Source organism: Anser brachyrhynchus (assembly GCF_964034855.1).
Source record: "Anser brachyrhynchus genome assembly, chromosome: 1".
NCBI classification, from domain to species: Eukaryota; Metazoa; Chordata; class Aves; order Anseriformes; family Anatidae; genus Anser; species Anser brachyrhynchus.
The window spans coordinates 43,509,693-43,526,533 of NC_137694.1; the positions used below are offsets into that span (position 1 = coordinate 43,509,693).

Sequence of the window (16,841 nt, forward strand, 5' to 3'; positions counted from 1 at the left end):
ATGCACCAGGAATAACAGCTCAGAATTAAGGGGTTATAACTGCACTGCTGGGAGGGTGCTGGTGACTCAGGCTTTGTTTTCACAGTTGGAGGTTAGCAGACCCGCTATCCCAGGGAATTACAGCCCCTTCCTGCCAAATGTGGCTGGCTTTGTAATTATGTGCAACATCACCCGCTTGGCACTGGGCCCTGCATAGATTTTACTCACTGTTTTGTTCCCCTCTTTCCTTTCATTGCTGTCAGAGAGGGTGATGGCAATTGTTTGTTATTGGCTGTTAGAGCAGGGCAAAGCATTAGTCTTGACACTCAACACAGTCTGCCTTGAAATACAAGTAGCTAGACTGCAGGAGGCAACTTTTTTTCCTTCCTGCTAGGCAGGAAGCTAACAGTTTCTCCAGAAATTGTAGAGGAAGGCAGGCTGTGGGGTTTTTTACTATTTATTCCATTTCTGGTATTAACGTACTCCCACAAACACATTTAACTTACTTAAAGTAACATTGGTCCATTTCAGTCCATAATTATGCGTTTTCAAACTCCAGCAAAGTTGAGCCCATTCCACACAAATACAGCCCACCTAGCACAGTATTTCCCTTCGCCACAAGCAGCCTGTAGCTTTCCGCAGTGATCATCTTCATAAAGCCCGAGTTACTTTGGGGTGAACTAATTTCGTTCCAGTTCTCTTTGGCGGACTTCATCCACGCATGAAGTTCCCACTCTCAGCAGAATGTTACCACAGCTTCCCCTGCTCTCCCGGCAGCAGCACTTTCCAGTCTCCAGAGCAGCACACCTCTCAGCTCCAGTCTTTTGGGGTTTCTCCTTCAGCCAGCTCCTGTAAGAAGGGCAGGATTCTGCCCCTCCGGGATCAAGCTGTCAGCCCAAGGAAGCGACACTTCTAGACAAGGATTCTCTCCCGCTTTCACTCACAGAAATCCAACTCCCTTCGTAGCTCAGGCGAGTAAAGACCTCCCCAGCTTTCCCTCCAGGGCAGGAGACCAAAGCCCCAGCTGGGTTTGTTGCTGCTGGGCTCAGGCCTTTTTGTCCCTGCAAATTCACTTCTACGTTATCAGCGAAGGCATTTCTTGAAAGCGACTGTCTTGATCTGGCAGGTTGGAAGCTGACGGGGAAACAGAGGATGGCAGCTCTGAGTTCTCGTTCAGCTTCAAAGGAGCAGCGAGCACCAGCAGGATCCCGTAATCCCCCAAATATCCACCGGAAAGCCTTGCTGCGGAGCAGGCTCTGACTGCAGCTAGCTGTTCGTCCACCACGACAGGAGGCCCAGGCCTGGTTCGCTGATCGACCCCTGTTCACACAGAGCAGAAGAGAGCGTGCAATTGTAAACCGCACAGGGAATACAGGGGAAAATGTATAAAAATACAAAATGTCTCCCCCCTGAGTTACAGATGAGGTGTTCCCCTTCTTGCTATCAGAACCCAGCCTTGCAAATGCCCTAATTTCCTCAATCCTTGTCAATGCTGCACCAAACCTTCAGCACCTGAAGAATCAAGCACCTTCCCGTTCCATCTCCTGCCTGTGCTGACTGCCCCGACATACCCCAGCTGTCAGAAAACACAGCTCTTACTGGCTTCCATCCATCTTTCTATTGCACCGTGCTCTGGGAGGTCTCTTACGCCAAAACACGGCACGGGAAAGGCTGTTTAGCTGCTGTGCAAGCCTTGATGTGGTTTTCCCAGCTCTGGATCCCTCGTACACTCGTCCCTATCTGCCGGCCTTGCATCTACACTCCGCCTGTTTTAATTCAGCCTCCCAGACAGGAGCTCCACCAACAACCACAATGGTTCAGTGAAAACACACTGCAAGCACAGAGCGACCGCAACCATCTTTCTGCCCTTTCCCACTCCTTTGATTATGTGACTTTCTTTGCTTCATGGTCAGTTTAACACGATCAGTTCCTTGGGAAAGGGATGCTGTTTTAGCCCTAGAATAAACCACGCTGTTTACACGGCTCTACGAATTATGCACATTGTTACCACAAGAGTGTAGGGTGCCTCCTTCTTCTGGACTTCTTCTGTGGCGCTTGAAGTGGAAGCCTCTGCAGAGCTTGGACCCGTGGGAGATGTATCGACGAAGGTTTCATCCACAACTCGGAAGCGGATCTCCTCCCCGATGTCCATGTAAAGGTCGTGGGCCCCTTCTTCTGTCTCATATTCCCACACCCACACCTGCTCTGCCTCATCGCTGGCCACGCCAAGGGCTAAGGATGGAAACGATTTCACCTGGCAGATCACTTCGTTACAGTTTTGAGCATCCTCTCGATTCAAAGCCTCTTCACAATCCTTTTTCGAGCTGCAGCGCACTGTCCTAGGTCACCATCTGCGCGTTCTAGGGCCTCCTCTCTGATTTTCCTGCACACAGTTGGGGTTTTTCTCCCCACCCCCAAAACAAACAGACCCCTTGAACCCCAGGAAGACACTGCCTACCAGGAGCAAGGATATTAGACACACCACGTATCTAGACATTGCACCACGTGGGAAAACCTGCGTTCTGTCTTCAGCAGCAGCCAAGACTAGAGGCAGGGATTACAGCGTGGCTGTTGGTGGGACGCTGCTGTTCGTTTCTATCAGCTGGCACAATGATCCTGCAGAACCTAATAGGCGTGAGGCCTGTCTGGCTGCGATAACAGTCTGTGGGACTTGCCCGACACAACAGCTTAGCTTCTGCCATTGAGCACCTTCATTGTTGCAGCAGTGAATGCCTGTTGGGCCAGCACTGCACAATCTTTTCAGATGAAGCAGTGAAGTTATCCAAGGTGATCAAAGGATACAACTTAGCTGGCTGCTGCAGGGATTCTGGTGGGATGACAATATCATCAAAGAATCCAATAGAAACTGTGGAGAAAAGAATCTGATTAAGACTGAAATGACTCTTCGCAACGATGTGCCGCAGCAATTCCTAAAATGCATTTCTAGACTTATTCTCCTTCCCCTCTTAGGAAGGACGTCTGAGATTATGCAGGAATTATTCTTCGAGTCACAACGCTCAATTTCAGTTGGCAGCAAAGCAAGCACCCAGCTGAAGCACATGCAGCAACAGAGGGCACAGTCTTCCTGCCCGCTGGGAAAGGAAAAGGCTGCCTGGAGCAGGGCTGGAAGCGTAAGGGTTCCAAGAAATGAGTCAGATGCTATAGAGGTCCGTGAAAGAAAAGAGCTTAGAAATCACAGATGTAACACGTCAAATAAAGACCAAAGGAAAGTCAGATCAATCCCACCTCCCCTCTTAGATTTCATGATGTTGAAGTTTATCAGGTAGCGGACCTGCCCAAATTCAGCAATAAATGTACCCACGGTAATCTTATTGTCCTGACTTAACAAATGAGCACAGAGAGGAGCTTGCACAGAACACTCCTACAATAACAGAAGGCAACTCATCAACTGAGTACTTCACAACGTACATAGTTGATCATCTGTCTTAAGAAAGATATTTCCCTGCTGTTTTCAGACACAGGAAATAATCATAAATTTTCATGGAACTATACAGAAGATATTTCAGACCAACGTGATCCGATACTACCACCTTAAAAAGAAAAAAGTTCTGCTAATTGAAGTGAGAAAATAAATCCAGTCTAGCTCCAGATGGGCTTGCCTATTCTTCTTGGGCATGCACACGAGTGACAAAAGGAAAGGGGAGCTGCAGGCAAAACCATCAAGCGCAGGGGAAGCTGCCAGGCTCAGACTACCAACCACCCTCAGACGGCAGCAGCACCAGAGGCCGGTCACGTCTTCAAGCAGCCTACACAGAGCGTTACGCTGCCCGAAATCGTCGCAGCTCCCAGTGCTCTGCAGCTCTTCTGTCCCTAACGTTCAAACTTGCAGCTTACCGTGAACGCCATCCTGACTGCAGCTTTTAATCTCCCCGATCAGAATCTCATCCAGGAAGGGATGGAAGACCACGTAGCGGAAATGCACTTGAAAGGAAACAGATCGGTAATGTTATGACCACGCGAGTGAACCGTTCTCCTTCCACAGGGTGGCAGCCATTAAAACAAAATCCCACATCCTACATGCCCTCTAAAATGCTGCATCAAGCATCTTTTACACCTTCCTTACAGGTACTAGTTTGCTCAGGAAAACAGGAATCAGAGTTCTGATTTGCACAAATTATGACAGCAGCTGATCATCAGTTTCTTGTTCTCCGCTTTTCAAGCTTGCAAGAATTTAATTTCACAGAATAAAACTATAAAACTATGGACGTGAAGCAGGCCTCTGCTTTACTTATGATGTTAGCGTTCTTTGGAGGCCAGGAATATCAGCTGAAATGATACTTTCTTGTACTACTTCTGCTCCATTTATCTTTGTCAGCAAAGATGCATCTTCTTCCAATTAAATTATGTGGTACACAATATTATCAAAGTAAATAAGATTCTCTAACAATCTTATTTAACCTCTGTGAAAAATCCAGTTATGTTTCTAACCAAGTATTTATAATTATAAGGAAGCTATACTAAGACAAAGCAGAACGCTTAAGAGCTATTTAACATCATTTTAGCTGTCCATACTCAGTGCCGTTCTTTTACATAAAATTAGAAAAAGGGTAATAAATCCTGCTGTCTGGTAATAATAAATGCTATCTCATCTTCTGAAAGCAGGAGACTTCTTTGCAAACTCACAGAGAACATATTATCCTGTTTCATTTCAAGGATTATTTCAAAGTTAAGGAAGTGAATGGAGATAAAAGCAAGCAGGAGAGTCTGCCATCCTCCTCAGTGTTAGAGAAGCTTTTATTTGTAGGGAGTGAGTTCTACTGGCATTAAAATTTACATGAGGGGAGCCACACACAATCAGTCCAGTTCCCTTCTAAAAGGAAACACTTCATTTACTCAAGCAATACTTCCACACTGAAAATTAAAGCTAGAAAAATTCCTCTTTCTATTTTAAAGAAACAAACTTTAAAAATATATATATGCCTTTGCTTCCAGTTTTCATTCAGATTTGCTAAAAGACGAAAGTAAAGAGATGAATCATTTATTACTACCAAAAAAAAGTCACCTAAAATGTATGCTGAACCAGATCTGTCTAAGTCTCAAACAAAAAAGCAGCAAAACTTCCAGCTAGAAAAACAGCATCAACTGTTGTGTGAATGCTATAATTAGAAACATGTTTCAAAATTCCAGGCAGGCAAAATAAGCTTCAAAAAGATAAAATATTTGACAAAGGTAGAATGATTAATATAAATTATTTTCCATTTGGAGATCTCCAATCATTTAAAATTGAATTAACTCCTTTCTTATCCAACGCCTATGGCTCTAATTGCAGTGCAGACATGGACTGCAGGAGAAGGAAGGCAGGACTGACTCTTTAAATCTGTATTTGCAACCAAAGAAACGGAAAGAGACTTCTGCCATGTTCCTCTTGCCCTTCTAATAGGAACAGAGTTAAGGCTGTGAACTTCAGCAATCTCCTTTAAACTTTTAACTAACAATGGAACTTAGTTTACACCCAGGACAAGAGCGTACCTTTGGTGTGTGATGCACCATCTCCAGGGAATATGTATGAATCTTCCAGTTTTGTAATATCATACAAACAGATGCAAAGACCAACATTGTATACAACCTGTTCAAAGAAAAAAATATTAAAAAAGCAATAAATTGGTTACCAGGTTAACTCCCTTCAAACTTATACACTGCATTCATCTCTTCAAAAGAAGGCAGCAGAAGGGTGGTGACATGGGAGGGAGGCTGGTTTAGTACAACCCTTCAAAAGCCCCAGCCCAAACCACGCTGCATTTCAGAGGATCCCCTATCTTATTCGAGTGTTATGGGAGCACGTTGTTTTTACCGCTACTGGAAAAAGCATTGCTACAAACAAAAATCCTCGGGATTTTTCAAGTTGTTTTTTTTTTTTATGGTGAAAAAACTTGACCTGCCACAAGAGTAAACAGTTGCGCACACGAAAGAACAGACATCATTCAGCAGCCCCAATGCTTGTCCAAAGGCCAAACACGCTTCTCTCTAGGTTGTGTTCTCAAAGGCCTCTAGACTTCCCTTTGTCTTAAATTATAATAGCTCTGGGGGGAAATGAGAGCTCCTGGTTTCCCTGCCACTTCTAACATGGCTTCATAGCCTACAACATTTGGGGCACCTACTAGTCATCAGCGGATGAAAGAGTTTTTTCATAACCTGTCCCTGTAATCTGCCACCCTCGATCCTAGATTGCTTGGGGCTGCTCTTTGGAGCTCCGTTCGCACTGACAAGCTGCATTTTGACATCTGCACCTGCCTCGTGCTGAAAGCTGCACGCTAACCACAATCCCATGGGCTGCATGGGGAAACGGCGAGCTCCTGGCCTATGGCACAATGCTTCTTTATAGCCTGCACCAAAGGCCAAGAGCCTGCCTCCACAACATCTGTACTCAGCACAGGGCAAGTCACATACCGTCACTGTCACTTCTCTTCCAGTATTAACGTTCTAAATTTATTTACACTGTTTTTTTTTAATTCCCCCATGATGGGTTTGTGGTTTTCAGGCTGTGTTTCATACTGTTACCCTACATACAAGACAGCAGTGACTTCTCTCCATGCTTCTCTGGCCCATCTGGTACCTCAGTATCTTCCCCTTCCAGCATGAGGTATTAGAGTAGCAGACCCCTTTGAGGTGATACAAGGCTGTCTCTGGTCCCAGTCTCTTTTATTTCAGTCTGTCGGGACGGCCTTCATACGTAAGCTTTTACGATAGTGCACGTGTAGAAATAAAAATGCAGAAAAAACGCTCAGTTGTTAGAGGGATGCCACGAAGCCTACACCACGCTACAGATTACCTTATTAGCCAATTTCTTGTTTAGCTCTTCGGCAATGGATTCGTTCAGTTTCCTTTCAAACTGCCAGGGGGGAATCCTCACCGTGTCAGTCATTTCCACCAGCACAAACATGGTGGCCGGCAAGCAGCGCCTCTGAGAGGACACGGGGAGAGAGCCCGGCCTCGCCGGGGCCACACGAAGCCCAGGGGCAGCACCCCGCTCACCTCAGGGGCGAAGGGGAGGAAGCAGAGGGGGAAGGAAGAGACGAAGGCGGCCGCAGAGCCCCCTAACGCCGGGGGCTGCAGACAGCCCCGCTCCGCCTCACAGCCGCGCGGCGCAACGCCTCTGAGGAGGCTTCCCGTGCCGGAGCCAATCAACGCTCACAGGGCTCTGATTGACGCGGGGCGGAGCCTATCGCGCGGCGCAGTGAGGAGCGGGGAGCCCCGCCCCCGGCCCGCCTGGAGGAGCGGCGGCCATTTTGTGCCCCCCGTCAGGGCGGCGGGTGCTGAGGGCCGTTAGCGGCCGTTGGCAGCCGTTAGGCGCCGGTAGCGGCGGTGGCTCCCGGTGGATACCACACGGAAGCATCCGCCTCTGAGCAACTGCATGCCCTGCAGCCGGGGGAGAGGGGCTGTGGAAAATGAGGGGCAATGCCCACGTCCTAGACGTGCCGCCAGACATGAAAGGAGGCTGCTTGAAGCGTGTTTTTTTTCTTTTCCCCCCCCCCCTTTTTATAAAGAGGCTGGCGAGGAAAAGCGAGTGCGGCTGTGCTTGACAAGGGAAAAGTGCCCTGTCAGCACAAGGGCTTTGATGCAAACATGACGTGTGTCAGCCCCCGCGCCCCCCAGCAGCGCTTAGCGGGGCAGTAATGAGCGTTTGGGCTAAGATCATCGTTAGACGTTGAGCTGTCTGTGAGCGGGAAGGGGAAAATGAGGATGCAAATCCTGCACCTAGGCCTTATTAACAAGACGCCTGTCTTGGCTGAGGAGTTTCTGATCTCTTTGCAATTATTCCAGTTCCACAAGGATGTTACCGGTATTATTATTAAATGGCTGGTCTGCGTACACTTGGGGTGTGCGTATTAAAAGGGGGGCCCAGGAGCAAATTTTCCCCGTCCCCTGAGAGCAGAGGCATTTTCTGGGAGCCGCCTCTGCCACCTCAGCGACGCGCTCCGCCAGCGCAGCGGGCACCGCTCCGTCAGGACACCTCAACCCAAATCCGCAGTGCGCCTCGCTCTGCTCGTCCTACTTCAGGGAGCTGCACAAAGGCTCCTTTCTGCTGCTCCGTGGTGGCAGCTGAGCACGGCACAGTTTTGCTGGCACACGTGCCGCGTCCCTTGCTGTTCTGTCCTGGCCCCACGCAGGTCAGTCGGTGCTAGGTTTGACCTTTAGCTGAAGTGCAGTTTTTGCAGGTGTCTGCAGCTACTTTTTCAGAATAGAGATCAGATCCTGAGCATGCCCCTCAACTGACAGCAGGGTAAGAAATAGCCTTGGGATCACACCAGGAGGCAGAAGTTAGATAATGTGTTGATATTGGCAAGGTGATCACTCTGGATGATTTTATATGTAAGAGCTATAACGTTAAATAGGGGCAAGGTTTCAGGAGAATAGCAGGGTGAATTCGTGGGAGAACATGGAGACTGAAAGAGGTGGATTAGGACAAAGCCATATCCTATGTGCATTTCTGACCCACCCCTGAGCTAACATTTTTCATGTCTCCAACAGCCCTGCCCTATCAGGGTGTGATGGGTGCCCCATACAAAGCAAACGCATCTCCCTTCAGCCTGATCCACAGCCCCGAATCCCAGCTGTGTGAGCTGTAGGTCTGTGAGACCTCCCTTCCTGCTGGTGTGTGTCTCACAGTCAGCTCTTTGGTGTCTCCTGAAGTGAGACACCCCTTCTGGGGCTGGGATGAGCATAATCCCTCCTGTATCAGCTCTCTGATTGCAAACAAGGGCTGAGCTCTACAGGCTGTTCCTCCGCAAGGACAACAGGATCCCTCTCTACACCGTTACGTATTTTGGTGAAACTTGCAGGTATTGTTTTTGATACTGCTCTGGGGAAACAACTCAAATGTGGGGAGAGAAAGCTGGTGGCGGTGCAGTCAGAGGAGCTGTATTGCCTTAGGACACCAGGCTACAAGCACCACCAGAGCTGAGCCTATCTGGCGATTTCTCAGCCCCCACCAGCAAAGTCAAACACCGCAGGAAATGCCTTCCGCTCCGCAGGTAACCTCTCTGACCCCAAGCTGGTGCACGCCCGGGGCTTCGCTGATGTGACGGATGTTGGGCTGCTACTGGCTAGGTTTTCTCCTTGGAGGAATTCTGTATTTCCAGCAGCCCTTGTCATAAGCATTGTCTCTGACGTAAAAATACAAACCAAAGCCAAACTTTTCCCCGTAAAACATTGGTGTTGTCTCAACTCAGTCGCGGTAGCACTCGGCAGCACACTGTATCTCACGCTGCAGTCGAGGTGCCCTGATGTTGGAGATGGTGTGAACAGCCCCGTCTTGCTGAGTGGTTTCTTTCTGTCCGAGTGGCACTGACCCAAGGAATAGCCACGAATCCACGGGGCCCGCACACACGTTTCCGTACAGAACTGTGAAGTCTCCAGAGTCTCTCAGCAGGGCTGAGCCCCTGTGCCGGGGCTTTTCCAACAACCGGGAGCATGGATCTCAGTGGCTGTTTTTTGAAGCCTCAGCTGCTTGAATCGAGAGATCACAGAAGGATCTTTCTGCTGCTTAGGGAAAACCCTAGGCGTTTCTTATCCTCACAACTGTAGAGGAAACTTGAAAACACGATCTGAAGTTACCTGAAGGCTCAGAAACTGGAAGGAAAGCGAAAGGAACCCCCAGATTATTTTGCTTACGATCTCCTCTGCCTCCACATTCCCAGGGCTTGTGGGGAAAACTGGCTCAGGGACGCTGGAGGAGGTGAGCAGCAATTTGCATCGAGGCTGTTTCGGCCCAGCTTTGATTGACTCCAAAGGAATTACGTATCCTCTCACGTACAAAGACCTCAGCACTCCTGCCTTTGCTTCTGTCTCCGCAGGCGTCTCCAGCACCCCCACTCCCACTCCGTGATCAAAGCCTCCCCTCTTCTCCTTTTATCATTTTAACATGCTCTAGACTTCCTGCCTTCGCCACGGCAGCGCATGCCCGGAGCCACCTGCCAGCCGAGCGCACCTCGAGCTCCCTGCAGGGTCCCCTGGTGACTACGTGGGAGAGTCAGTCTGACGCTCGCCTCGGTCCGTGTTGTTTAACGCGCGCATCTGGGCACGCGGCTAGCCCTGGTGTACAAATAAGGCGGGGAAGAAGAGGCGTTTATGATATTCGCTGTACAAATATGAAAGAAAAGCAGGGGAAGAAGAGGGCATGTCCATGTTGAACGTCCCCAGCACTCCTCCAGCCTCCAGCTGCTTCCAGCTCCGCGCCCTCCTGGGCTGGCTGTGTCTGCTGGAGGTAGAGCTGCCCCAGGAGAGGATGGGCCAGCTCAGGAGGAACTCAGACCAGAGGCTGAAGCAGGTGGCTGTGTTTCTCCTCCGCTTCTTTGGCAAGGTTTTGAAGGGCAGACTGGGCAGATGAGACTGTAGGCGGTGAATGGGACTCGTGTTTTGTCATGGAAAGCTGCTTGAAAAGCCCCAACCAGAGTGTGATGGGCAGTGGTGGAACCCACAGACACGCCACCTTCCTGCTTCAAAATGAGGCCGGTATCACCCCAAATCCCCGATGCCTACCCAGCCTGTTTTTAAATATCTCTAGCGATGGAGACTCCAGCGCTTCCCCAGGCAATCTATCTGAGTAATTAACTGTCTGTTCTGTTAGAAAGTGTTTCCTAATGCCTAGCATCAATCTTGCTCCTTGCGATTTAAGCCCCATTACTCCCTGCCCTATCCCCAGCGGACACGGCGAACAATTGATTCCCGTCCTCGCTGCAGCCAGCGATCGCACCACGCCGTGCCCCCAGGAGAGAAAGTCTCGGGCCGATTCGTTACGCTGCCTCTGCCTGCGGAGGTAACCCTCTCAAGCACAGCCCTGTCGGCACGGGGCAGAGGAGAAAGAAAGGATCTTTCGGTATGGGGGGCTTGCCGTACGGCAGCGCTAGGGATGCGACGCTTTAAAGGCAGAAATGCCCGCAGCAGGGCTCGGGGAGATGTGGGGAGAGGCTCGACCCCTCTCTGGGGGCTCCAGTCCCCTGTCGCCTTGCCCCTGCAGCCTGCGGGGCTGCCCCGTGGCCGTGTGCGGCCGTGCCACCGACGTGGGCATGTGTCAGGAGGCACGGCCGGCGCGATGCGGGCCCTCCGCGCTGACCCCCGGCCCCTCCGGCCCCCCTCGGGCCTCTCGGTTAAGCCTGGCGCGGGGCTGACCGGCCTGATCCCTCCCACCTGCCCGCTCCCCCTGGCCTGGCCCTGACGTCAGGGAAGGCGTGCGGATGCGTGTGTGCGGGCTGCACATCATACACACATCAGGCACCGCAGAGACGTCGGGAGGCAGCCGGCAGCCAGCCAGCCAGCGAGAGAAAAGCCCCCGGAGCCGGGCTACATGCGAGAGCGCTGCTCCTCGCCGGGCAGCGGAGGAGCGCTCGCTCGTCCCCGCCGAGCGCTGATGCTCTGCAAGCCCCAGCTCCAGGGAGCCCCAAATTGCTGAGGAGGTAAGGGGAGGCACGACGGCCATCCAGCTCGCCCAGGCTATTGTAGCCGGAGGTTAAACTTCACGCACGGCGTCTGCTTTCAAGGCTGTGGGTTTTTTTTTGTTTGTTTTGTTCTTTTCTTTCTCTCCTTAGGCGGCGGAAAGGTGTGAGGGTGAAGTGCCGCTCCCCTCCTCCGTTTTGTTTATTCCCCACCAGCCTCCGAGACAATAACTCCTCCGGGGGTGGCAGCGCTGCATGGCCGCTGCTGCTGGGGGCAAAGAGCCGGGGCTTTGCCACGGAGGGCTGGGATCAGCTGGGAGCCAGCTCTCCGTTTGCTGAGAGTGGGGGGGAAGCGGCGGGCGAAAATCTGTCTCATTAAAGCGGGCTGCAGCTGACGGGGGCTTGAATCGGTGCTTCTTTGGGGCTGGCTGCACCATTCATTCCTGCAGACAGCAAGTTAGAGCCACAAAGGAGGGAGGAAGGACACGGATGAGGACATTTGCATGAGGTCTTTGAACAGACCCTACTCTAATCTGAAAATCAGCCAAGCCACAAACGACCAAATCCCACAAACGTGGTCTTTGGGAGCGATGATTATGCATATATGCTTAAAAGGTAAATCAAGCCTCCATGATGGCTTCTCCCCTTGCTTCCCCTTGGCTTCCAGCGGCCGCCTTGCTCTCCCCGTGGCCTTCCCGAGAACCCGGCTGCAGAGCACTGGCTAAGGGAGCTTTTTATAATCAATCCATAAAGGTGACATTCATATTTTAGCGCTAACCAGGCTGTATCGTAGGCGAGACTATCTCAGCAAAGAGCCTTGGAGTTGGGAGTGTGATTGGCTTAGATGGGGAGGGGAAGCTTTAAATGTGTATTCCCAGAAAACGCCTGGGCTCTTTTTCCTATAGCAATTCATCTCGGCGAAGGGGATTTTAGCACGCAGGGTACGTGAAGGAAATTGCTTGACTTGTAATTTAGCTCTTAATGGCATGATCCGGTAACCAAAAAAGAAGGGGGGGGGGGCGGCAGGCAAAGAGGCTTTCATTAGCATCGGACAGAGACAGCATTTATAAAAACCTGCGAGACGCCGGGGCTGCCATCCTCCTCTGAGGACGGGAGGATGCAGAAACGGAGCGCTCACCTCTGTCCTTAGGCAGCCTGCTGGCTCCCACCCCTTACTACAGCCCCCGGGAGAAGCCCTTTCCGGGTCCTTGGGGTTCTCCAGCGTGGGAATTAAGCCCCAAAGCTAAAACCTGTAATTTTGTGTCGAGCTCCGGCACTTGGAGGGATGGGGCACCTGGGAGGCAGCTCCCCCGGGGTGGTGGCGGGCTGGAAAATCGCGTTGGCCACCGGGTGCCCTGGCAGGAGCGGGGAGGTGGTCGCCAGCGGCCAGCAGCGGAGCCGGGCTTTCTTTCAGAAATGCGGGTTTTTTGCTCTCGATGGGGGAGGCGAACCTGCAAACTCACCGGGCGCTAAACCGGAGGCACCGGCGGTCCCTGGGGATGGGGAAGACGTGGTAGGGAGAGGCAGGGAACAGCCCGCCTGAGGTCTCGCTGGGACATACGGGGGAGAAAATGACCCACATCGGCTGGGCGGGGATGCTCAGGAGCCCCGGGGCCAGGCGGTGGCAGAGGGACACAGCGTGACACGCAGCGGCCCAGCTGGGTGGCAGAGGCATCACGTCCCGGAGCGGGGCGCGACGGCCCCCAGCGGAGCCCGTCCGTCTGTCCCGCGGGTCCCGGCGAGGAGAAGGAGCACAAAGACGAGCGGTGTGGGAGGGCCGACGGGCTGAGGGTGATTAAAGCAATTAAATATGTATCGTGGGGGACGCGGTGGGGGGGTTTCTTCGCTGCTGCTGATGAACGGGGAGTGGCGAGGCCGGTGCCTCTTCAAAGGGCTCCTGCCCGGCTTCGGGGAGGGTGCGGAGTTAAACGGGGTCACGGCAGCACCCACGTCGGCGTGCCTGGGCTTAAAAGGAGGGAGGGAGGCAGCGATTTCCTCTGATAAACTGCAGACCTCTCAGCGGCTCGCGATGAAGGGGGCCCTTGGATCTGCAGATAAAAGCCGATGTGTCTCCTGCCTGTCTGCCTTAATTGGCCTGGGGTTTGTGTGCCGGCCCGTCAGCGCCCGCCTGGAAACCTCCCCGGGGCGAAACGCGAAGGCGGCGCAGGGGTGCGCTGAGCGGCGGCCTCCCGCGGTGCCCCCGTTTCGTCCCCGCACCGCGTGGAGGCGTGCGGGGCAGGCGTGGGGAGGACGTGCCGGTGTCCCCCCTCTGCTTTTTGCCGTGGATTTGGTTTCTTCCGTCCCTTTGTTCGCTGCAGGGACGCGGATAGGGCAGGAAGCAGGGCTGTGCGCCCAGCACCCCGGGGTGCTGAGCTGCTGCGTGTCCCCGAGCATGGTGCCCCGTGCGCCCCTTCCCCGCTTTTTTGTTTTGCCTCTAAAAACGCTCCTGCCTCACAGCCCCACAGCCCGCGCAGCTGGGAGCTGCTCCTGCAGCCAGCCCCCGCGCGTACTAGCAGTTGGCTCGGGGCACAGGGTTCGGGTTAACGGCCCGCCATTGTCCCCGAGCTGGTGGGCAAGCCGAAGGGCCTCGTCAGCGATAACCGGTGTCGCGGGAGCTGGGAGGGCAGGAGCACAGCGGAGGCTCGTGCCTCCGAGTGGGACCGTGGTGCGAAGGCCACCCCGCGGGTGAGGCTCTGCAGGGCTCCGAGGGGCAGCGGAGCCGAGGCTGGCCGGGGAAAGCAAACAGGGTGAGGGGAACAGGAGCCGCCTGCTCCCCCCCCCAGCACGCCAGCTGCTCCAGAAACCTTTTCGCGTGTCCTTGCTACCTGCTTATTTCGGAGTGGAGGTGACCCCCTTCCGCACGTCCCCCCGAGGCCCCCGCATCTCAGGGGGCCGTGGATGAGTCAGAAAGCAGACTAAAACCTCTCCGGCTTTCCCTGGCGCGTGAAGTGCCCGCAGGCGTAGTCCCAAATATGCTGCACGCCCCGGTGGGGCTGGAGGGGTGGCGGGGAGGGGGGTCACCCGTGGGGTGCCGGGGTCCCCAGCTCGGGGCGAGGGACGCGGGTGAGCCCCGGGGCAGAGGCACCCGGCACTGGATCCCCTTCACCCTTTCAGCAGAAACCTGTAACCGCCCCCCCCCTCGCCCACCAGGTCGCAGGCAGCAGACCCCTCCCCGCCGCCCCCGCCGCCCGCCCCCAAGACGGAGGAGCCCCCCGCTCCCACCATGTCGTCGGAGCCCGGCGCCCCGCCGGCGGTGCCGCCCCTGCACTCGCCCAAGTCCCCGGTGTGGCCCACCTTCCCCTTCCAGCGCGAGGGCAGCCGCGTCTGGGAGCGGGGCAACCTCCTGCTGCGGGACCTGCCCAGCCCGCTGCCCACCAAGAGGACCAGGACCTACTCCGCGTAAGTACCCGGCGCGTGGCTGTGTCCTACCCCCAGAGAAGCCATTTCTGTGCTGACCCATGGCCACGAGCCACGCTGAGGCACCTCTGTCCTTTCCCTCCCGCAGGACGGCGCGCGCCTCCGCTGGGCCCATCTTCAAGGGCGTCTGCAAGCAGTTCTCGCGCTCCCAGGGCCACGGGTTCATCACCCCGGAGAACGGCACAGAGGACATCTTCGTCCACGTGTCTGAGTAAGTCCGCGCGGCGCCGGGTCACCCCGGGGGCGCTTGGGGGGACACCCGCGGGCTGGGGTGATGCTGTCTCCGTAGGTGGTGCTGTCTCCATAGGGGATGCTCCGTAGGTGATGCTCTGTCCCTGTATATCCGAAAGGTGCAGGTGGGTTTTTCCCCCAAGGAGCAGCTCGTGGGTTGGGTGCCTCCTCGGTGCTGGGGGGTCCGGGACGGGGTTCAGCTCCCGGCCCCGGTCCCACCGCCTCCCCTCTCCTCTCCCGCAGCATCGAGGGGGAGTACGTCCCGGTGGAGGGGGACGAGGTGACGTACAAGGTCTGCCCCATCCCTCCCAAGAACCAGAAGTTCCAGGCGGTGGAGGTGGTGCTCACCAACCTGGCGCCCCACACGAAGCACGAGACGTGGTCCGGCCAGATCATCGGCTCCTAGGCGCCCGGGGGGGCCGACGGCCACTTGCAGGGGGCGCTGGGGCAGCCGAGCCGGCGGCGGGGCCGGGGCCGCCCCCCAGCACGCAGGCGTCTGCGTTCGGTGTCTTTTCTAAGGTTACGGTTTCCTTTCTCTTTGTGTGTTTGTAGCTGTCTTTCGAGGGGGCCGGGGAAAGCAGAGCCCTCCCTGCAGCCGCCCCCACCAGCTCCGGGGGCAGCCCCGAGCCCCACGTCCCCGTCCTTACAGCGTATCACTGTGCTGGGAAGGGGCGGCCGAGCCCCTTCTTGACCCCGTTCCCCTTGCCGGGCTTCAGCCACGCGGCTCCTTCGGGAGAAGGGTGACCCGATCCCGCCTCATGTTTTCGGTGTGTGTTGCTGTCACTGCCAGCTCGGGCCGTGGAGAAGGGGGCGTCGGGAGAAGCGGGCTCTGCCCTGACACGGGGCCTGGGGGCGAGCACTGGTTTGGTTTCCTTTCCCTTCCGTGGTGCCTCAGGGTTTGGGGGCCGGGTGTGCAGGGCCGGCAGGATGCGGCCAAGGAGAGCATCGGAGCATCATCAGGCAGCACCGTGCTGCCCTGCCGCCTGAAACGGTGGGTCCCGGCTGAAGCCCCTCCTCCCTCGGAGTTAAACCTTTGTTCGGTCAAGCCACTGCAATACTGTAGTTAAAAAAAAAAAAAAGGGGTGGCTTAAAGGAAGAAAAAATGAGTTTTAAGGGAAAAACGCCTGCTGGCAGGGCCCCGTGGTGCTCAGCGCTGTGTCTTTTCTGTGTGCCACGGAGGGGCCGGCAACGCACTGCCCTTGGACCGGAGCTGGTTCTGGGGAGATGGCTTTCTCCTCCTCTCGCTCCCCTCGTCACCCCAGACCCCCGTTGTCCCGTGTGTGCCTGTGTGTGTGTGCGTGTCCGTAGCTTGCCGCGGGGCTGAAGGGTTTTTAGGTGGCCACGGGGCGAACACGGGCACGCCTTCCTCTGGTCGCGCCCTGCGCCAAGCCTCGGTGTAGACAGGGTCTCGTATATAAAGCACAAATTCGTTTTCGGTCCTCTCCGCCGTACCCTGGCCAGGTGGGCTGCTGCGGCCCCGGGGGGGAACGGGGAACGGGGAACGGGCACCGGGGGCTGCAGGACCCGGCTGCACCTCGCGCTGCCCCGAACCCAGACGTGGGGACTGCCCCCTTCCGCGCTGGCTCAGGCCCCAGGAAGTCAGCCTGGCCACGACAAACTGTTTGATTTTTTTATTATTGTTATTTCTTTTTTTTTTGGAAAATAAACTACAACCCTAGACTCGGTGTTTTTACAACTCTGGTGTGGTTCCCGCCTGTCTGACCTTGTGTCAACCTTTGTAACATTGGCAATAAACCATTAAAAGTGACTTTCCCTTGAGCCCTGCTGATCCTGCCTCTTTGTTTGGGTGTGTGGTGGGGC

General features: G+C 54.6%; 2 protein-coding genes across 8 annotated transcripts; one reads left to right on the forward strand and one right to left on the reverse strand.

Annotated features, from left to right (window-relative positions):
- Nucleotides 1-422: 422 nt before the first annotated feature.
- Nucleotides 423-7,133, reverse strand: POLR3H (RNA polymerase III subunit H). 4 transcript variants are annotated; one of them, XM_080597616.1, is made up of 7 exons: nt 6,770-7,075; nt 6,554-6,675; nt 5,470-5,566; nt 3,835-3,921; nt 2,782-2,845; nt 1,988-2,195; nt 423-1,299 (listed from the first exon to the last, which is right to left on the reverse strand). In XM_080597616.1, the coding sequence occupies exons 2-7, from the start codon at nt 6,575-6,577 to the stop codon at nt 1,246-1,248; spliced, it is 534 nt and encodes a 177-aa protein (XP_080453742.1). In that variant the 5' UTR covers nt 6,578-6,675; nt 6,770-7,075; the 3' UTR covers nt 423-1,245. The 4 variants fall into 4 exon arrangements, with proteins under 4 accessions (XP_080453742.1, XP_080453739.1, XP_080453740.1 ...); XM_080597613.1 differs by lacking the exon at nt 6,554-6,675 and having other exon boundaries at nt 6,770-7,133; XM_080597614.1 differs by lacking the exon at nt 6,770-7,075 and having other exon boundaries at nt 6,508-6,675.
- A 2,915-nt stretch (nt 7,134-10,048) lies between these two features.
- CSDC2 (cold shock domain containing C2) lies at nt 10,049-16,203 on the forward strand. Of its 4 annotated transcripts, none has more exons than XM_080590783.1 (4): nt 10,049-11,393; nt 14,523-14,771; nt 14,878-15,000; nt 15,264-16,203. In XM_080590783.1, exons 2-4 carry the CDS (start codon nt 14,596-14,598, stop codon nt 15,424-15,426), a joined length of 462 nt encoding a protein of 153 aa, XP_080446909.1. In that variant the 5' UTR covers nt 10,049-11,393; nt 14,523-14,595; the 3' UTR covers nt 15,427-16,203. The 4 variants fall into 4 exon arrangements, with proteins under 4 accessions (XP_080446909.1, XP_080446910.1, XP_080446907.1 ...); XM_080590784.1 differs by lacking the exon at nt 10,049-11,393 and adding an exon at nt 11,421-13,163; XM_080590781.1 differs by lacking the exon at nt 10,049-11,393 and adding an exon at nt 13,197-13,541.
- Nucleotides 16,204-16,841: the final 638 nt, after the last annotated feature.

What these genes read in the sequence shown, in the direction of transcription:
- POLR3H (XM_080597613.1), bottom strand. Translation starts at nt 6,880, where the DNA reads ATGTTTGTGCTGGTGGAAATGACTGACACGGTGAGGATTCCCCCCTGG. An exon ending in ACAAGAAATTGGCTAATAAG is followed by an intron (nt 5,567 to 6,769) that starts GTAATCTGTAGC and finishes TTCTTTGAACAG; the next exon opens with GTTGTATACAATGTTGGTCT. An exon ending in CTGCAGCAGCCAGCTAAGTT is followed by an intron (nt 2,196 to 2,781) that starts GTATCCTTTGAT and finishes TGGCGTGGCCAG; the next exon opens with CGATGAGGCAGAGCAGGTGT.
- CSDC2 (XM_080590781.1), top strand. Translation starts at nt 13,228, where the DNA reads ATGAACGGGGAGTGGCGAGGCCGGTGCCTCTTCAAAGGGCTCCTGCCC. An exon ending in AACGCGAAGGCGGCGCAGGG is followed by an intron (nt 13,542 to 14,522) that starts GTGCGCTGAGCG and finishes CTCGCCCACCAG; the next exon opens with GTCGCAGGCAGCAGACCCCT. An exon ending in ATCTTCGTCCACGTGTCTGA is followed by an intron (nt 15,001 to 15,263) that starts GTAAGTCCGCGC and finishes CCTCTCCCGCAG; the next exon opens with CATCGAGGGGGAGTACGTCC.